Source organism: Archocentrus centrarchus, chromosome 23 (genome assembly GCF_007364275.1).
Source record: "Archocentrus centrarchus isolate MPI-CPG fArcCen1 chromosome 23, fArcCen1, whole genome shotgun sequence".
Classification (NCBI taxonomy): Eukaryota; Metazoa; Chordata; class Actinopteri; order Cichliformes; family Cichlidae; genus Archocentrus; species Archocentrus centrarchus.
This window is the reverse complement of record NC_044368.1, coordinates 23,625,423-23,641,220: the sequence shown is the minus strand read 5'-3', so window position 1 is coordinate 23,641,220 and position 15,798 is coordinate 23,625,423. Positions and strand designations below refer to the sequence as shown.

The following is a 15,798-nucleotide window of genomic DNA, read 5'->3' as shown; positions in this document are numbered from 1 at the left end:
GTCCTGTGTTAATGTGAGGAGAACCTGGGGCAGGTCACATTACCACCCTCCCTCCCCCCCTTCTGCTAACCCCCCCCACTGTGCATTTATTCTCAGCATCCCCTGGCAAGCACCAACCTCTCTCTTTTTCTCTCTCTCTCTCCATCTCTGTGTCTCTCTCTCTCTCTATCATGGTAAACAACACATTGCCACACAGCCGGAGCGTGATAGCCAAAAAAAAAAAAAAATTCAGCAGGACGCCTTCATTTTGTTGCTTTTATACATCAAAAAATAGACAAGACAAAAGGAAGGAGCCAAAAGGACTGAGTGAGAGAGGGAGAGAGAGATAAAGAGAGTGTAAACAGGAAGGGTGTATTTGGACTGGTTTTTCTATTAAGAGGGAGATGTTGTTATAGGGGCGAGCTCGTCTTTTGGGAAACAACCAGACTCCTTGTGTGGGAAAATGGTAGACTCTACCTTGCTTGCTTGGTGAAAAACATGTGAAACATCACACATAAAAGCTACTCTGAAAGTTGCACCTATTCATGAATGTACAGCGTGCGTGTGTGTGTGTGCGTGCACATGGATGCCACTCACTGCAGCCAGGCTTGTAGTTGAAGCCAGGGGGCATTAGGAAGCCCTGCTGGGCCGCAGCTGCCGCAAGGGTTCGCTGGTCTGGGGGAAAGACAGGAATCATCAGTGGAGGGAGCTGGCCCTGGACCTGCTGATGAAGGAGGGGGAAGGACAGGGGGGAGGAAGAGGGGAAAGGGGGAAAAAGGAAAATGAGGTGAGAGAAAGAAAGAAAGGAGAGAGACAAACATTACAACCTGTCCATTTGTACATCTCGTCATGTGTACATGCATGGGGAACAATATGGACAACGATGCTGAAAATAAAGGTGTGCATGTACACTAACAGAATCATATACATTCATATACATATACTGTGTGCATGTAGTCAGAGTGGCACACATGACTGTAAAGAGAGCATCTTGTCATTTTAAACACAAAAAGCCACGTCATGAGGACAGTTCACTAAACTCTAACAACAGCTGGCCTTTTCGTTTTATTTGGAAGACAGTGCTCTCTTCCATTCTCCCTGCATCAAACCTCCCACCAACCAAAACACACACCAACACGCAAACACACAGACACAACCCTCTCTGCACGCCTGTCGGCAGAGAGCCATACGACTTCATAAGGTTTCCAGGATTTTAAAAGGAGACGCAGGGAAAAAAAAAAAAAAGCTCCTCCGATGGGTGACTTTGGCAAGGATGACAGGAGAGAGAGAGAAGGAGAGAGAGAGAGAAGTAGGAGACAGATGGTTGCACTAAACAGCGTTCTGCCAAAAACAACACACAAAGACTTGCGTGTGATGGACTGACTGACAGTTTGAGAGGAAAGATAGGAGAAGATGAGGCGAGGAAGAGAGGGGGAGTGGAAAAAGGTGGGAGAAGGAGGGAAATAATAGAGCTTATCTACCTAAAGCTAAGGTGTACTGCTGGATGAGGACAGCGAAGGATCTCGAACCAAAGCCAGTGAAAATTTTCTTTAAAAAGTCAGAATTAAATCATTTTTAAAAAGTTTGCTTTCCTTTCCTTTCTTTTAGTTTCCTTTCCTTTCCTTTCCAGGCTGTGACAATATTGCATAATTGTCAGAGCCAGCCTGAGGGCACATCTCGCTCTCTTTGTTGTTTTTTTTTTTTTTCAATAACTAGAAACATACAGTTTTCACTGGCCACCAGTTTTTGGAACATTAAATGGCAAGAACACAACAATGCTGCGCCCACACTGTACTCAAATAAAATTAAAAGTACAAAATGCAGGTCTTGCAGTATAATCTCCTTAAACAGTATTTTGTCTACTTCTGTCTGTTTAATGATACCTTTAATGGTGCCTGTTTCTGTTTCATAGCATAAACAGATTTGTGTCAGGATGACTATAGTCAAAAAGAAGATTGTTATTTCCATCTGCAATAATTTGTATTTGGCAGTATGCCTCTGCTCTGGGACCTCCCTGCACATTTGTGGAAAAACTAAATTCAGGGAGAGCAGCCCAGAACAGAGCAGGCATCAATGATGTGACACTGACTGAGTTAGAAAAAGGCATGAAAGGAGGAACTGAGGTGGGGTTGGGTTGCAAAGTGGCTTGCAGGGGCCACAGCAGCCAGGCTGATAATATGCCCCTTTGAAATATGCCAACAGGATGCACAGAAAGCTGTTAGCAGAGCCATCAGCTGATGTGACTGGCAATGAGAACAGCTGATCTGCCGGGACTAGTGCCTGAGGCTGACTCCAAAGCCTGCTGGAACTAACGCGATGCTCAATTTAAAACGGAACAAAAACCCAACAAAAAAGACAAGTATCCTAAACTTCCTGTTTCAAGGCTTCCCCTTTTAAATCAAATGTCTTAAGGCCTACGACCTGCACTTGTCCGGTTGCAAAGCACTTTGCTCCCTCTTTGCAACTAATCTCTCTTCCTCTTCTTCTGTCACTCTTATTTTGCCAGGAGACCAGAGAAGGTAATGGCTGAATAGGATAATGGGCAAGTAAAAGCTGACTGATGTGGAAAATTGATCTGGAATGAAGGAAATGGCTGCACAATCATAAAGAATAGTGGTGGTGCCACGGTACAATCGGGTAATGTCTCAGCAATGTGAGCCCTTAAAGTGGTTAGTGTTTGAGACAGGTAAATAGAAAGAGAGAGAGAGTGGCTGTCGCTCAGTGATTTTACAGTGTACTGTAAATTCCTCTATATTTGTGTGTGCGTGTGTGTGTTTCTATGTCTCCTCCTCATCCCCCTCCTCCTGCTCCTGTGTGTGTCGGCACGCGGCAGCCAGCAGCACTGTAATCAAACTATCACAGCGCAGCGCTCTCTTCAAGCGGCTCCTGTTCCCCCCTTACACCAAAAACAATAATTACTCCACCATTTTGGTTAACCATAAACCGTCGTGCCGCCTGCGACGCACGATCAGAAGGGGGAGGCGTTCCAACGCGACGCTCGGACAGGACCCCTGCGGGGACGAATCACAGACAGAACAGTTCTGCTTTGCCTTTCAGGCCTAATTGGACATATGCTGGAATAGAGCTGGCTAGAAATGCTGTAATATACCGGAGGGAGGAGAGGGAAGGGGAGGAGACGAGTGGAGTAAGATAAGTTTGTGGCAGATGTAACACATATATACTGTACATAAACACACTGGCACATCTATACTGTATGACTGTGTCGGCACATGACTCTGCTCCTTTTGTTGCATCACAGAAAAGCCACCTTCTCCTCTGTATCATCCCCTCCCTTTCTAGATCTCAGAACAATATGTCTGCAAACAATAGGCAGACATTAATCAGCCTACAGTACAGTATGAGTCACCACAATGGGATAAGAAGATCAGCCGAAAGACAAACAAAGGGAGGGGAAAAAAGAGACACAAGCGTGTGATAGGGAATGGTTTATGGAGAACGATTCCCGTGCATAGGTTGCTCTTATAGTAGTCGAGTTAGCGTAACAGCTGCTGAGCTGCTGAGTAGCAGCACTAACCTAGCATCCTCACTGACACACATACTTATCGACTTTCAAAAGGCACACAGAGCAGAAAACACAGGTCAGAGCAAGGACTCCAAAAATTTGCTTGAACTGTGTGTGTGTGTGTGTGTGTGTGTAGTGACTATCATATAACATGGAGGATCAATCTCCCTGACACTGCATGAGCTCTCTTTCCTATTTGAAATCTTTCACCTAATATTGAAAATACAACAATGCCTCACAGTGAATCATGAGAATAAATCATGAGCTCTGCCTTGTGATCACATTGTAAACTTTGAAACCCAAAAAGAAGAAAAGAGAGGGAGAGCGCTATATGAATCAGAGAACGATAAACTGACAGAAGGATAAAGAAAAGCGAGAGAAAGTAAGAGAGTGAGGCTAGATCTATCAGACAATCTCCAGATCTCACATAAAGGAAAAGGCACATCTTAAACAGCAGGAGCTTTGGGGAATAATGCACTCCTCAGCTTCTCTTTCACATCAGGCCCAAAGCGAACATGAAAACCTACAATCTTCACACTGCTCTGCTGACGGGGAGAATAAGAGGCGCTGCCTTTTATCTGCAAACCCCACCTCCACGTCCAAAACACAAACCTGAAACAAAACTGGATCTGAAAAATGTCTCTAATCAGTGGTAACTAAATGCAAAACAAAGAAAAAAATTACTCTAAGCAGAAGAAAAAAAAATCACATATATTAAGAACAAGTGTGAAACTTTTTCTCGAGAAATTTCACAGGGGCAAAGAGGACGGAAAGAGAGAGAAGTTGACAATTCACCCTGGCGAGACAACTTCTCAGGAAATAAACAGCAGATAGAGAGAACAGAATGAACAAGAGAGGGAGAACGAGTGAGAGGAAGAGAGACGGAGAGGGGAGCAAGAGTTGGATAATTGGCAGCGAGTCGAGGCTGCGTTCACCACGCGCCAGGCGGCACAGCTTGAACTTAAAGCGCCGCTGCGGCATAATGAAGATGTGGCCGCTAATTAACATATGGGGTGCGAAACAGGTTGGTTGGCACGCGCTGCGCTAAAAACTCCAAGGTAAAGTTATTATTGGGGAGTAATTAGCTCTATGAAGTTAATGCGCCGAACAATAGCTGCCAGCGCCGCACAATATGGCTCGCATCTGAGCGCGCGAAAAAATAGCCCCCGCTAAAGTGCGAGTCCCACAGCTAAAATCTGTTGGCGACCATATGCTCCGGCAATTAATGCAAGACCTGTATGACCTATTGCTGAAGAGGGGATGTGCGAGCGATAGAACCAATAATTAATTTGGAGAGAGAGAGAGACAGAGAGAGAGAGCTGGCTTTTAATATTAGTCCATTAACTTTCTGTGGACAGTGGGCTATTAGGCCAGTGTGTTGTGAATGTAGGGCCATGGTTCAGGTGGCAGTGGTACTGCAGGATGCACACACACAGGTATGTCTGTCAGTGAGGAAGCATGTGTGTGTGTGTGTGAGAGAGAGAGAGAGACAGACAGACAGGGGGTGGGTCTCAGTGGGAAAGGGCTGGCTGGTTGCAGTCCAGTTTATTAGTGCGTATGTGTGTGTGCATGCACACTGACACAGTGCGTAAGGAAAACACAAATTACACTGGCTGCGGTATAATGGGGGTGATTAAATAATTACACAGCCAATTGGGTTAGCTGCTCCTATGCAAAGACTACAGAGGTGCTGCTGTGTTACGTTTATGTTCTACACCGTGTGCTTGGAAATCAATAAAGCACTTTTTTTTTTTAAATGTTTTTTCTGCCTCTTTCCAACAGTGAAACATAGATAGAGACAGAGCTTGTGCTTGTGATTGCATCAGGTATTACACTCAGAGGGGTGTGTGTGAGATTGAGTTACCAGTGTAGGAAAGCCTTAATAGAGAGCTTGTTAGCCGCTGTCACCGCCAATTCTGGGCTCTCTTAAACCAGTCAAAGCATCAGGTGGCTTTACTCATTTTCTGATTTTTTTTCCCCCCTTTCTCTCTTTCTGCTTTGCTGCCTTTGACCTATAGCGGTAGTGATTCTTGATGAGATTAAAGACAGCACACAGGGGTAGCGCAACCCGAGCAGACACACTTGAAACTCTGTGTGTGTGTGTGCGCTTTGCATGAGTGAGTTTTGATTCATTAGGCAGGACACACTTGTGTTCCCTCATCCCTCTGTTTCAATATACATTGTGCATTTGTGTCTAGCAATTCTATAAAAATGTGTGCATGTTCTCAAGGTAAGCCCTGAGCCTCACGGCAGGTGAGCTGCTTTCATCCCTGTCGCGCTTCCTCGCATGGCAGCAACAGTCGTCCCCGGCAAACACCGGGGGGAGCCTCGGAGACAAGTCGTTTAATTAGAATGAGACGAAACGAGAAGGAAAGTAAAGGGAAGTTTGAGAAAATGTGCTCACCCCTTCAAGCTTAACAAGAAGGCCCCTAGCAGGGGGTAGGAAAGTGTGTGCGCGTGTTTTTGTGTGTCTGCATGTCCTTATGCTCACACATGTTCCTGTTTTGGAATTCTTCTGTGGACAAGTTAGATTCAACCCTTGGCATGAGCACAAAGTTTTATAACAAAGGGCATTTTTCCTGCTCCGTACTTACCCAGAGGGAGAGGTTTAGTCATGTTTGGTGTTTTTGTGCAGGATTATGGCAAAGTCAGCGATAACTTAAAGATTAAAGGATAGGTTTCGATGGTTAATCGGGATAAAATGTTAAATCCGGGAGAGAACAAAGAATAGGATTGTGAAATGAAAGCTCCCTCAAAAAGTAAAACAATGTGAATGTGTGTGTGTGTGTGTGTAGTGGGTGATTAAAATTAATGGATTGTAAGTGATGCTAAATCATGGATCATTTCAGGTAGAATCAATTAGTCAGAGCGAGAAGACAGCCAATCACTGACTTGTGAAGACTAATGAGCGTCTACACAATGAAGGTGCACATGTGTGAGTGTGTGTGTTGCTCATACTGTATGCCATTAGCCTCTGCTGCTGTTATGCCCGTCTGTGCAAATGAACTTTCTTACACCACACTCGGCGAGCGCTGCTGGCCTAAATAGGAAATGCTAACACGCATATCACCAGCCTGAGCGGAAAAAAAGAAACCGGACACAAGGACAATAAATAATTTGTCCTCCTTTCATGAAGGATGTGTGTCACTCTCCTCTCTTTTTCATGAGCTTGATTATTCGTTTCATTTCATCACCTCTTCCAAGTGGACGGTTGAAAGCATTCTTCACAGGCCTTTGGGGGTTCAAGTCTAACAAAGCCAAGGACGCAGACACACAAACACACGCACACACATGAAGGGACAGCTGAACTCAGCCTTGTTAGGGGGAAATGCAATCACAAGGGGCTTATCATACAGACACAAAACACACATATACACACACACACACACACCCCAACACACTGAACCTGGTGCCCTCTCTCTGGCAGGCCATTGTATTGTGGGATTGTGTGGACAATCTCTTCATGAATGATTAAGCAGTGTATTTCTCAACCAAGTCTTTGATGATGAGTGTGTGTTTGATCATCGGGCGAGTGTGCGGCGCTCTCTGCGACCGTTTGTGATACGTGCGAACGAGCGAGTAAAGGCGTACATTTTGGACTTTTGTCCATGTGTTCCCATACTTTGATGTGTGCAATATATACATGAAGGTCTAAATGTTTTATGCTCCTGTGATGAGCGCCTGTTGATTGTGTCCCGCTCTTAACGAGGCTGCCTACAGCTGCCCCTGCTTGTGAGAAACTATTGTTGGGCCCGTTCAATGGAGAGACGCTTGTTTGGGAAAAGGTTGCAAAGTCATGGGAAAAGAGGGCTTTGTCTCGGCGGGGTCGTGAGGGAGTGAATCATGAGCGGACGTGTTTATGGCTTCGCACACACGCAGCTGCGGTGCACGCAGACACACACACTCACACGCGTGCGTGCGTGCGACTGAAGAGAAACGCGTGGAGAAAGCACAGAGAAATCCTCAGACGCAAACATGTGCTCGCTTTTTTTTTTTTTTGTCAGAGAGACAAAACGTGAACAATTCAGAATTTAACTCGCATAAAGCAAACAAACACAGCTGCTTTACACAGTATCACGGACACACAGAGACACACGGCCTACACACATGCTATCACAAGGTTTCTTATCACACAAACTGTGTATGGCTAAACTCTCAGGGGAAAGGGAGAGTGTGTGTGTGCGTTTTTGTGTGTGTGTGTTCTTTTTCTTGGACAGGGTGTCTCTTTATGATACAAAGCCCAGCTTTCTCAGCTTAAAATTCAGTGTCATCTGCCTTTACAAAGGCCTGGGCTATTCGTTCCAAGCCACCTGGACCAAAATAGAGGCTCCAGTGTATGGACCCAAAAGTACAATACTTCCATTTTTAAGTGTTACATATATAAACCCACCCATTTTCTCAAGCTGAGGACCAGGCTCACATTCAAAGGGACTTTTAATTTGAATTACTTTGCACTTTTATTTGACTTTATTGGCTATTTAACATTCACTTTTACACACCACATGATGAGATTTGGCCATTACTAAATAAAAGATCTATTGAGTTTGCATTTCCTAGTATTCTGCTGTAAACAAAGTCCCCTACAAGTCTCTTTTGAAGCGAGAACATGAGCGAGTATCTCATAAAATCTCAACCCAATTCAAAAACTTCACACGATCTAAATCACATCTACAAGTGAACGATTTATTTTTAAAAAGTGTTTTTCATTGCCTATGGAAACCCCCTTAAAGTCAACCTGTGTAGGATTATGAACAATTAATAGTCTCATATAAAAGCAATCACTCTTAGTACTCACTATATCTACCCTCAGCCTGCCCTACGTCTGCAGTTTCTTATTTTATTGTTATTTTGCTGTCCACTCGTGGGAGGTGGGGCGACAGTAGCTTAGGGTTTGAGTGCAAGCTTCTGTAAAAACTTAGCCAAAACAGAAGCCACACTGGACAAGATCATTTCTATGGATTTGCCGCAGTCGTATAAAATTCGACAATGCGGAAACTTTCCTGCAGAGTTATGTGGACGTGGGTGTGTTTATTTGTACTTGAGAACATAACAGCCGTGAAACAATCAGAAAATAAAGTTTTCTCAGAGTCTCCGTTCCATTCTCGCTTCCATTCCCTAGACTGATTAGCCGGTGCTGACAAATCCCATACGGCATTCCTTTAACAGTCACTCTCAGGCACAATGGAATAAACATCAGAAAAGTGTACTTCACCGACAGTGTGACAAGCAAGTTGGATTTATATAATAATCACTTAAACCGCACATACTGCCAACACAGTATTTTTGATTTTTCCAGGCAGACTGACCTATTTTACAGTGATTACACAGGTTGTGTATGTGTGCGTGTTTTTGTGTGTTAGAGGAGGAGGGGCCACTATTATAAGTCAACGTTGATTCAGGCCCCAAATGCTGATGGCTGAGCACAGAAAAGCTGCAACAATCACAATCACTAAATTGCTATTGTGGGTAATGCACACACACACAAACTCACTACAAAGGGCACATACACAAACATCATATGGATGGCCATGTCGACACAACCCGGCCTCACCTGGATTTGTTGCTGCAGGAGGTTGATTTTGTGTTGCTGCTGCAGAAGCTGCTGCTGTTGCCGGGCAATCTGTGGACCGAGCATACCACATGTTTTTAGAACTGCATACAAAGTGCATGCGTGTGTGTCTGTGTGTGCAGAGCCTGTGGGAGATGCGGCACATCTGCAGGTCTCTGATGCCCCAGTTGCACGACAGAGGGTCAGTGCCCTGGTATGAAATATTAAAGAGCTCATCTCATATGGACCGACCCACTTACTGACATGCTGTGCATGTATAGAACTGTCAGGTTTTGATATTGGGATGATAACTGATAATAATAAACACAAAGCTTCACAATTAGCCTCACAGAATCATTTAATGTTGCTTGTTTTCATGTGTGTGAGTGAGGCCTGTGCGTGTTTTACTTGCCTCAGGAAGAGCAGATACAGTTATATGAAATTTGGCTTTATGCAATTATATTAACACTGGACCAAAAGAGAATTACACAATAGTGAAGCTGAAACATAACAACTTATGTATCTTCACAAAACTGGATACACTATTGTCTTAAATTGGCAACATACTGTACATGCCAATTTTTGATTAAACTGGCTAAATTTAAACAATTTCTAAACCTTTCGGAGTCCATAAATTATTTCTCTTGAATTCTACTCTGTTTATTTTTGTTCTTGTAGTGTTGCTGTCTTTAAGTTTACCTTTTGTCTTACATTCAGTTTTCCCTGTTTTGTATGAGACAGTACAGCTTAAAGCTAAAATGAAAGTAACTTTTGAACTGAAACTGCAGTAACTCCTAGAAAGGAATAGAGAAACACAAGTATTCACATACAGTAAATTCTCAAAATGTCAGAGTCATTCACTGTGCACTGGTGCAGGATGAAGCCAGGAGCACTGTAATGCATTGTGTTTGTCACAGGTGATTTGTCCTTACAGCTGTATTTCTGTGTGTGTGTGTGTGTCTGTCCATCCTTCTCTTTGTAAACCCAAGCCTTCCAGGAGCGAAAAGGCACTGCAAAAAAGGAAAACCCTTCTCTATGCAAATACCTGGCAGACTCTCGCCTGGGAGCTTGAGTAAGAGTGTGTGTATGTGTGTGTGTGTGTGTGTGTGTATGTGTGTGTCTCTTCTACATCCGCTCCAACACTACATACCCTCAGCTGATTCCTGTGCAATATCCCTGTGTTTAAGCTGCCAAAGGCGCATGTCTCTGGCTGCTTAAAAGCTACATGAGATGTGCATGTGTGTGTGTGTGGGTGTGTGTGTAAGAAAGAGTGTAGGGGACAGAAAATCCTGTGATTTGTTGCTTTTCAAATCCACCTTCTGTTGTGGACCTATAAGATGCATTTTAAACAGTGCTGACCTTTGAAGTTTACATTTTGCAGTGTGATCAGTCAAGTAATACGTGCCATATACCAAGTAATGGAGACTGAATGGCTTGTTAGTATGGATGTTGTTTTGCAGTATAGGCATGGAGTATACAGCATTTCCAAATGAGGCCCTTCACATGCACCGTGCTCCTGTACCTGGTCCTGCTGCTGCTTGGCGAGCTCCATCTGCTGCCTCTGCTTCTCCATCTGTGAGGCGGCCAGCTTCTTCTGCTCCTCATGGGCCGCCAAGAGCTGCTCCCTCAGGCTGCTCAACTGGCCAATCATGCCCATGAGTTGGCGCTCTTTCTCCGCCAGGCTGTCTGGGGTACCTAAAGGGCAAGAGTGGGGGGGGGGACAGAGGTCAAAGGTGATACGAAATAAGGAGAGTACATGGCTTAAGTTACACCATGAAAATGTTTCATCACTCAGAGAGAAAATTTGACCTATTTTTTCAAATTCTAGTTTATAGGCTTGATATTTCCTGAGTTGAACTAAAACATATTATATTATTAAAATTATTAAAATTAATTCTGCAGCTTATTTTTTTTCCAGCTTTTATAATTTCTCCAATGAATACATTCACATTCATATATAAAATCTAATGTCATTCATTAACTGTTCATTAAATGGTTCTAGGCAACATATATACGGGTACAATGTTTCCCAAGGCCAGTATGAATTGTTAGGGTTGAAGTCACAGGTCACAGAAACTGGAAAAAAAAAAGGCAGAGCAAAGCTATCTGTGACTTGTTGGTTGACTTAATATATGACTGGTTTGGGGCTTTGAACGGTAGAAGGGGGCATGTCAAAGGAAGACAGGAAAAGTGCGTTTGTGTGCTCCAGGGTTGTAAAACCAGATGTTGACTCATTTTCCTGGGCACAGAAGGCCAGCAGTGATTAATCAAGCCACATCCATCACCGTCTTTATTGCCGTATTGAAATAAAGAAAATAAAGCTGGCTGAGGAAGTATTTGTAAACAGGCAAAATGTGGTGGGAAGGAGAGGAAAAGCAAACGAAATATCTGAGCCAGATTCGTACGTTTACCAAACAAAACGAATCTTCAGCCAGGTTTGCAAATTGACATTCTTCGCTAAAACTTAAAGTACAATCAATATTTATCTGATTGGTGCTGAAATATGGATAAATTTGGAAGTGCTCTGTAGCTACTGAGTTGTATTTTTGTGTGAGTGTGCTTGTGAGAAAGAGAGAAGAAAAAAGAGAAAAGGAGAGTGTGTCTGGTCTGTGTTTACCCTGCAGTCAGCCAACCTCCTGCTCACATTTAGCATGGCCTGACCTTTGACTCCTTAGATCCTGACATACCAGCTCCATTACACACACACACACACACACACACACACACACACACACACACACACACACACACACACACACACACACACAAACTCGCTTCCACACAAGGCCTAAATCATTCAACAGGATGTAGTTAGAGAGAGGCACACTGAGGCAAAATCAGCACGTGTTGTGTGCGCTCATGTCTAGTCATATATACTGATGTTTGCCTACATGCCTTTGTTGTGTGTGTGTGTGTGTGTGTGTGTGTGGAATAGCACAATCCCCCATTGTTCTTCAGCTGCTACCTTTAACAGGGCCACATTCCTGCGCCAGTCAAACCAGATGAGGATGAGAAAAGAGGGAGAAGGAAACAGGGAGAAAAGAAAGAGAAGCACAGCAGGGGATGAAAGAGGGGCGTCAGAAGACGAAATGGGGGGGGGGGGGGGGGGTTAAGGGGCCACGGCTGCTGACCTGGCCTTTGACTGCTCGGGAAGGTGAGAGCCATCCATTTGTCTTCCCCTGTTGGTAGCTGCCGCCTCACCCACCGCAACCCCCACCGCACCCACCGACACCCCTTTCCCCTCCTTCTCCCTCACTTCCCCCTGCACTCCATCTATCCGCCAACAATGAACAATAAAGGCAACTGTCGGGAGCACTGGCCGCTGGAAAAATAAACACGCCGCTGTCCTAACTCACAGACTCACCTTTGTAGCGCCAGAATGTGTGTGTGTGTGTGTGTGTGTGTGTGTGTGTGTGTGTGTGTGTGTGTGTGTGTGTGTGTGTGTGTGTGTGTGTGTGCATGCGCGTACAGCCAAAGCTGACCAAGACAAGAAAGAGCCTTGTGTTACAAACGTTGGCCTGTTCAAATGGTGGGGTGAAGGGGTGTGAAGGAAGGGGGCAAAAAAGAGGCTAAAGGGGGGTTGCAAAGGTGAAAGGATGGATCAAAGGAGTCTTTTTTTGTGGGGCTTTCTTGTCAGGGTTAGCCTCCCTCCACACACGCATCCACGCACACGCAAAACTGGTTCCAAACAGCGTGCATGTGTGCGCCAATGTGAACGGATATTCCTTGAATCAGGAGCCTGGAAGACAGTTCTATTCTTTTTCTGCAAGTCGCTTCCAGCTCCCCTCTACGCTGTGGAAAACACCATGCTCACTAAGAGAGACGACATGTAGAAAATCTCATACGCCGACGTGAGGTGCCCCTGTGTTTCGCTTCTCATTGCTTTCCATTCAGACTTTTAGAATTTCTGTGGTCACCCCATAAATCAGCTTGCGTCGCCTTGTTTCCTCAGCTGCTGCGAGGCAGGCAGGTGGATCGATAACTGGTTTCCTCCATCGGTTTACACACATTTCTCCTTGGGCAGATTGCTGCAGCCTGAGCTTACCTACAAACTCCCCGAACCAACACCAGCTCTCTCCTTATTCTCTTTCTTACACACACACTAACACACGCAGTCACACGCGGGGTAATTAACCAATTTGTAACAATGTAATACTTGTCACTGTGTTCGGTGTGCTAATTAATGACCCCGGCTGCACTGATAACTCCCCCTGGGTAAGTAAGGAGGAGTGGGGATGAGATGGCTAAGGAGGGAGGGAGAGAGGAGGAAATGGATTACAGACATGAAGCAGAATGCAGAACATATGCTAAGAAGTATATATACTTGGACACAATAACTCAATTTCTTTGAATAATCAAATTAGTTAATATAGTCAATAATAAGGTCAGAAAAGGTATTTTTGTGGTAGTTTGTATCAATACAAAAACAAAAGAATTAGGTATCTTATTAAAGTTACTTATAGATGGACCATTCTATTGGATTTTATTGTTTATTTAAAGATAAACGAGGAGTTTAAAATGCACACAGTAAGCCCATTACTTTAATGGTATTAGGAATAAAACTGTTGCACCTGCTAATTGTCTGTGTATCTGCCTGATCCTGTTTGTCTAATTTGTTTTAGAAAGACCAATCAACAATTAACTTCTCCTGACCGGTCAGTGGAAGCTAATGAAACTCTCCAACTCCTCCAACCGTCCTGCTCTCTCTCAGCCGGCATCCTCTCCCCACAAAATATTAGTTGTTCCTCTTAATTCAGTGTCTTAATGAATATAAAATCTGGTTCATCCCATTCTGCTTTCTCCCCCTGAGCCAGTGTTTTAATATATGGGTGGTGTGCCCATATATTAAAAAACAGGCAACCTAAAGGGGGTACCTGTTTTTCTTTCCCTAATGGTGACAGTCATATTAAACCTGGGTAAAGATTATAAAGATAAAGAATTTAGATAATGAAGTCAGTGAATAATCCTTATGAGTTGAAAGCTCTGGTTTAAAACTGCAGTAGAAGCTCTGTTTCAGTTTTATTCTGTTCTTGGAGCTGAATGGGAGACCCCTATATGGCGAAGCCCACCTGATGTTTGAACCTTCTGTCTGCGAGGGGCAGCCAATCAGAAGAAATTTGACTTCAAGTAGGGAGGAGGGAGCTAAAACAGATAGTTTCAATGCAGAGTTGCACTAAAGAAAAATAAAGATTATTTTAAACTGTGAATAATGCAAAGCTACTTTAACATCCACACCATTTAAGGCTACGAATACCACCAGTTTCTTTTCTTTTTGTTGCTCTCTCTCTTTCTTTGGAGCAACTGAGCAAAGCAATCATTTCACAATTCTTCTGAAACTCCTTTTATTCCACAGACTGTATGTAAACTGGATTTATGAGTGTCTGTACAGTATGAATGTGAATTCTACTATCTGTAATCACATTATGTGCCCAAGCTTTAATCAAACTCATACAACTGTATTGTAAAAAGGAATGCAGAGATGCATATTTGCAGACAATTTGGGCAGAAGGTAGAAAAAGCAGCTCAAAGATGATACAAAAAAAAGACGAAAAAAACAATCCCACCTAAAGGATTGGTGCAGCTTTAAAAATGTCTGGTATGACGTTTGAGTATTTGACTGATATAAACATAATACAGTCTTAACAAAGTGATGAAATAAGCTGATTTATACTTAAAAATGTCATCCACAATCCAAGAGATTATTCTTCCTGTCACCTTTTGGTGTAGGGCAATGATGTTAATGACACAACACTGTGCGGAGATTTATTCCAGTACTACGAGTTCCATAATTGTGTATGTGTTTCGCTATGTGAACCGCATGGGGCCTTTTTTCCAATGTCTCTTCTCAATAAGGCCAACGGAGCAGGAGGCAGTGGCTCACTTTGTTCCCCACAAAAAGCTGTTCAATGGAATTCGATGGGGGCAAAAAAAAAAAAAAAAAAAAAAAAAAAAGTCCAGAGATGCGCTGACTGTGTGAGAGCAGAGTGCGCACTCACCTACACACTCACACTATTAAAGCAAACACTTTACAATCTCCATAATTCTACCTTCTCTCACAGATTGTTATGTAAGACACACGCATCGCCTTAACAGACACGAACATGCATACATGCGCTTCCACTGCGCGCACACACATGCACATTGTTCCCCAGCTGTTAGTGTGTGGTGCGCCAAGCGGGACGCCCCTACACAGAAATGTCAGCGCGGCAGGGAGCTGGGAAAAGGAGGTTTGATCAATGGAGCCCTACTCTCGATGGCCACGCCGCTCTGCAAGGCTCTTTGATTACATATTGCTTTGCTTCCTAATGAAGCTCAATTACTGGAGGAGAACGACGGCTTTGCCCTGGAGTTACAGGGAATAATAGCCAGTCTCTTCTGCCTCTCTCGTATCTTTTTTCCCCTCTCTCGCTTTCTTTCTGGTTGATTCTTGCTCTTGCATATTCACAGCACAGCTCCTCTTGTTCTCTTTTTGTATCCCCTGCTGCCCTCTGTCCTACTCTGCCTGTGCCACTCTTGGGTGCTAAGAAGGGTTGTTGTGGATAAAATGGGCGATTAGCAGTGAATTAACACCGAGCTGAGAGACTAGCAGGGACGCCATTAACTTTTTGACATGTTGGTCAAACACATGAGATGAAGCAGGTGTTCTGGTTCAGTTCAGGATGAGTCAAATTCATTTAGGATCACCTCACCTGAATCTAGTTCATTTCAGTTCAACTTTATCTGTTGTCTTTACAATATGGCACTAAAT

The 15,798-nt window shown here is 43.9% G+C and overlaps 1 protein-coding gene across 4 annotated transcripts in view; it reads right to left on the bottom strand.

The window, feature by feature from the left end:
• The window catches only part of sox5 (SRY-box transcription factor 5), a 116,056-nt gene that overhangs the window by 28,622 nt on the left and 71,636 nt on the right, over positions 1 to 15,798 (bottom strand). For all 4 annotated transcript variants that reach the window (XM_030720612.1, XM_030720610.1, XM_030720611.1 and 1 more), the window contains exons 5-7: positions 10,573 to 10,745; positions 9,054 to 9,122; positions 577 to 703 (exon numbers count right to left, since the gene is read on the bottom strand). In XM_030720612.1, coding sequence (XP_030576472.1) covers positions 577 to 703; positions 9,054 to 9,122; positions 10,573 to 10,745 — 369 coding nt within the window. The remainder of the gene's footprint in view (positions 1 to 576; positions 704 to 9,053; positions 9,123 to 10,572; positions 10,746 to 15,798) is intronic.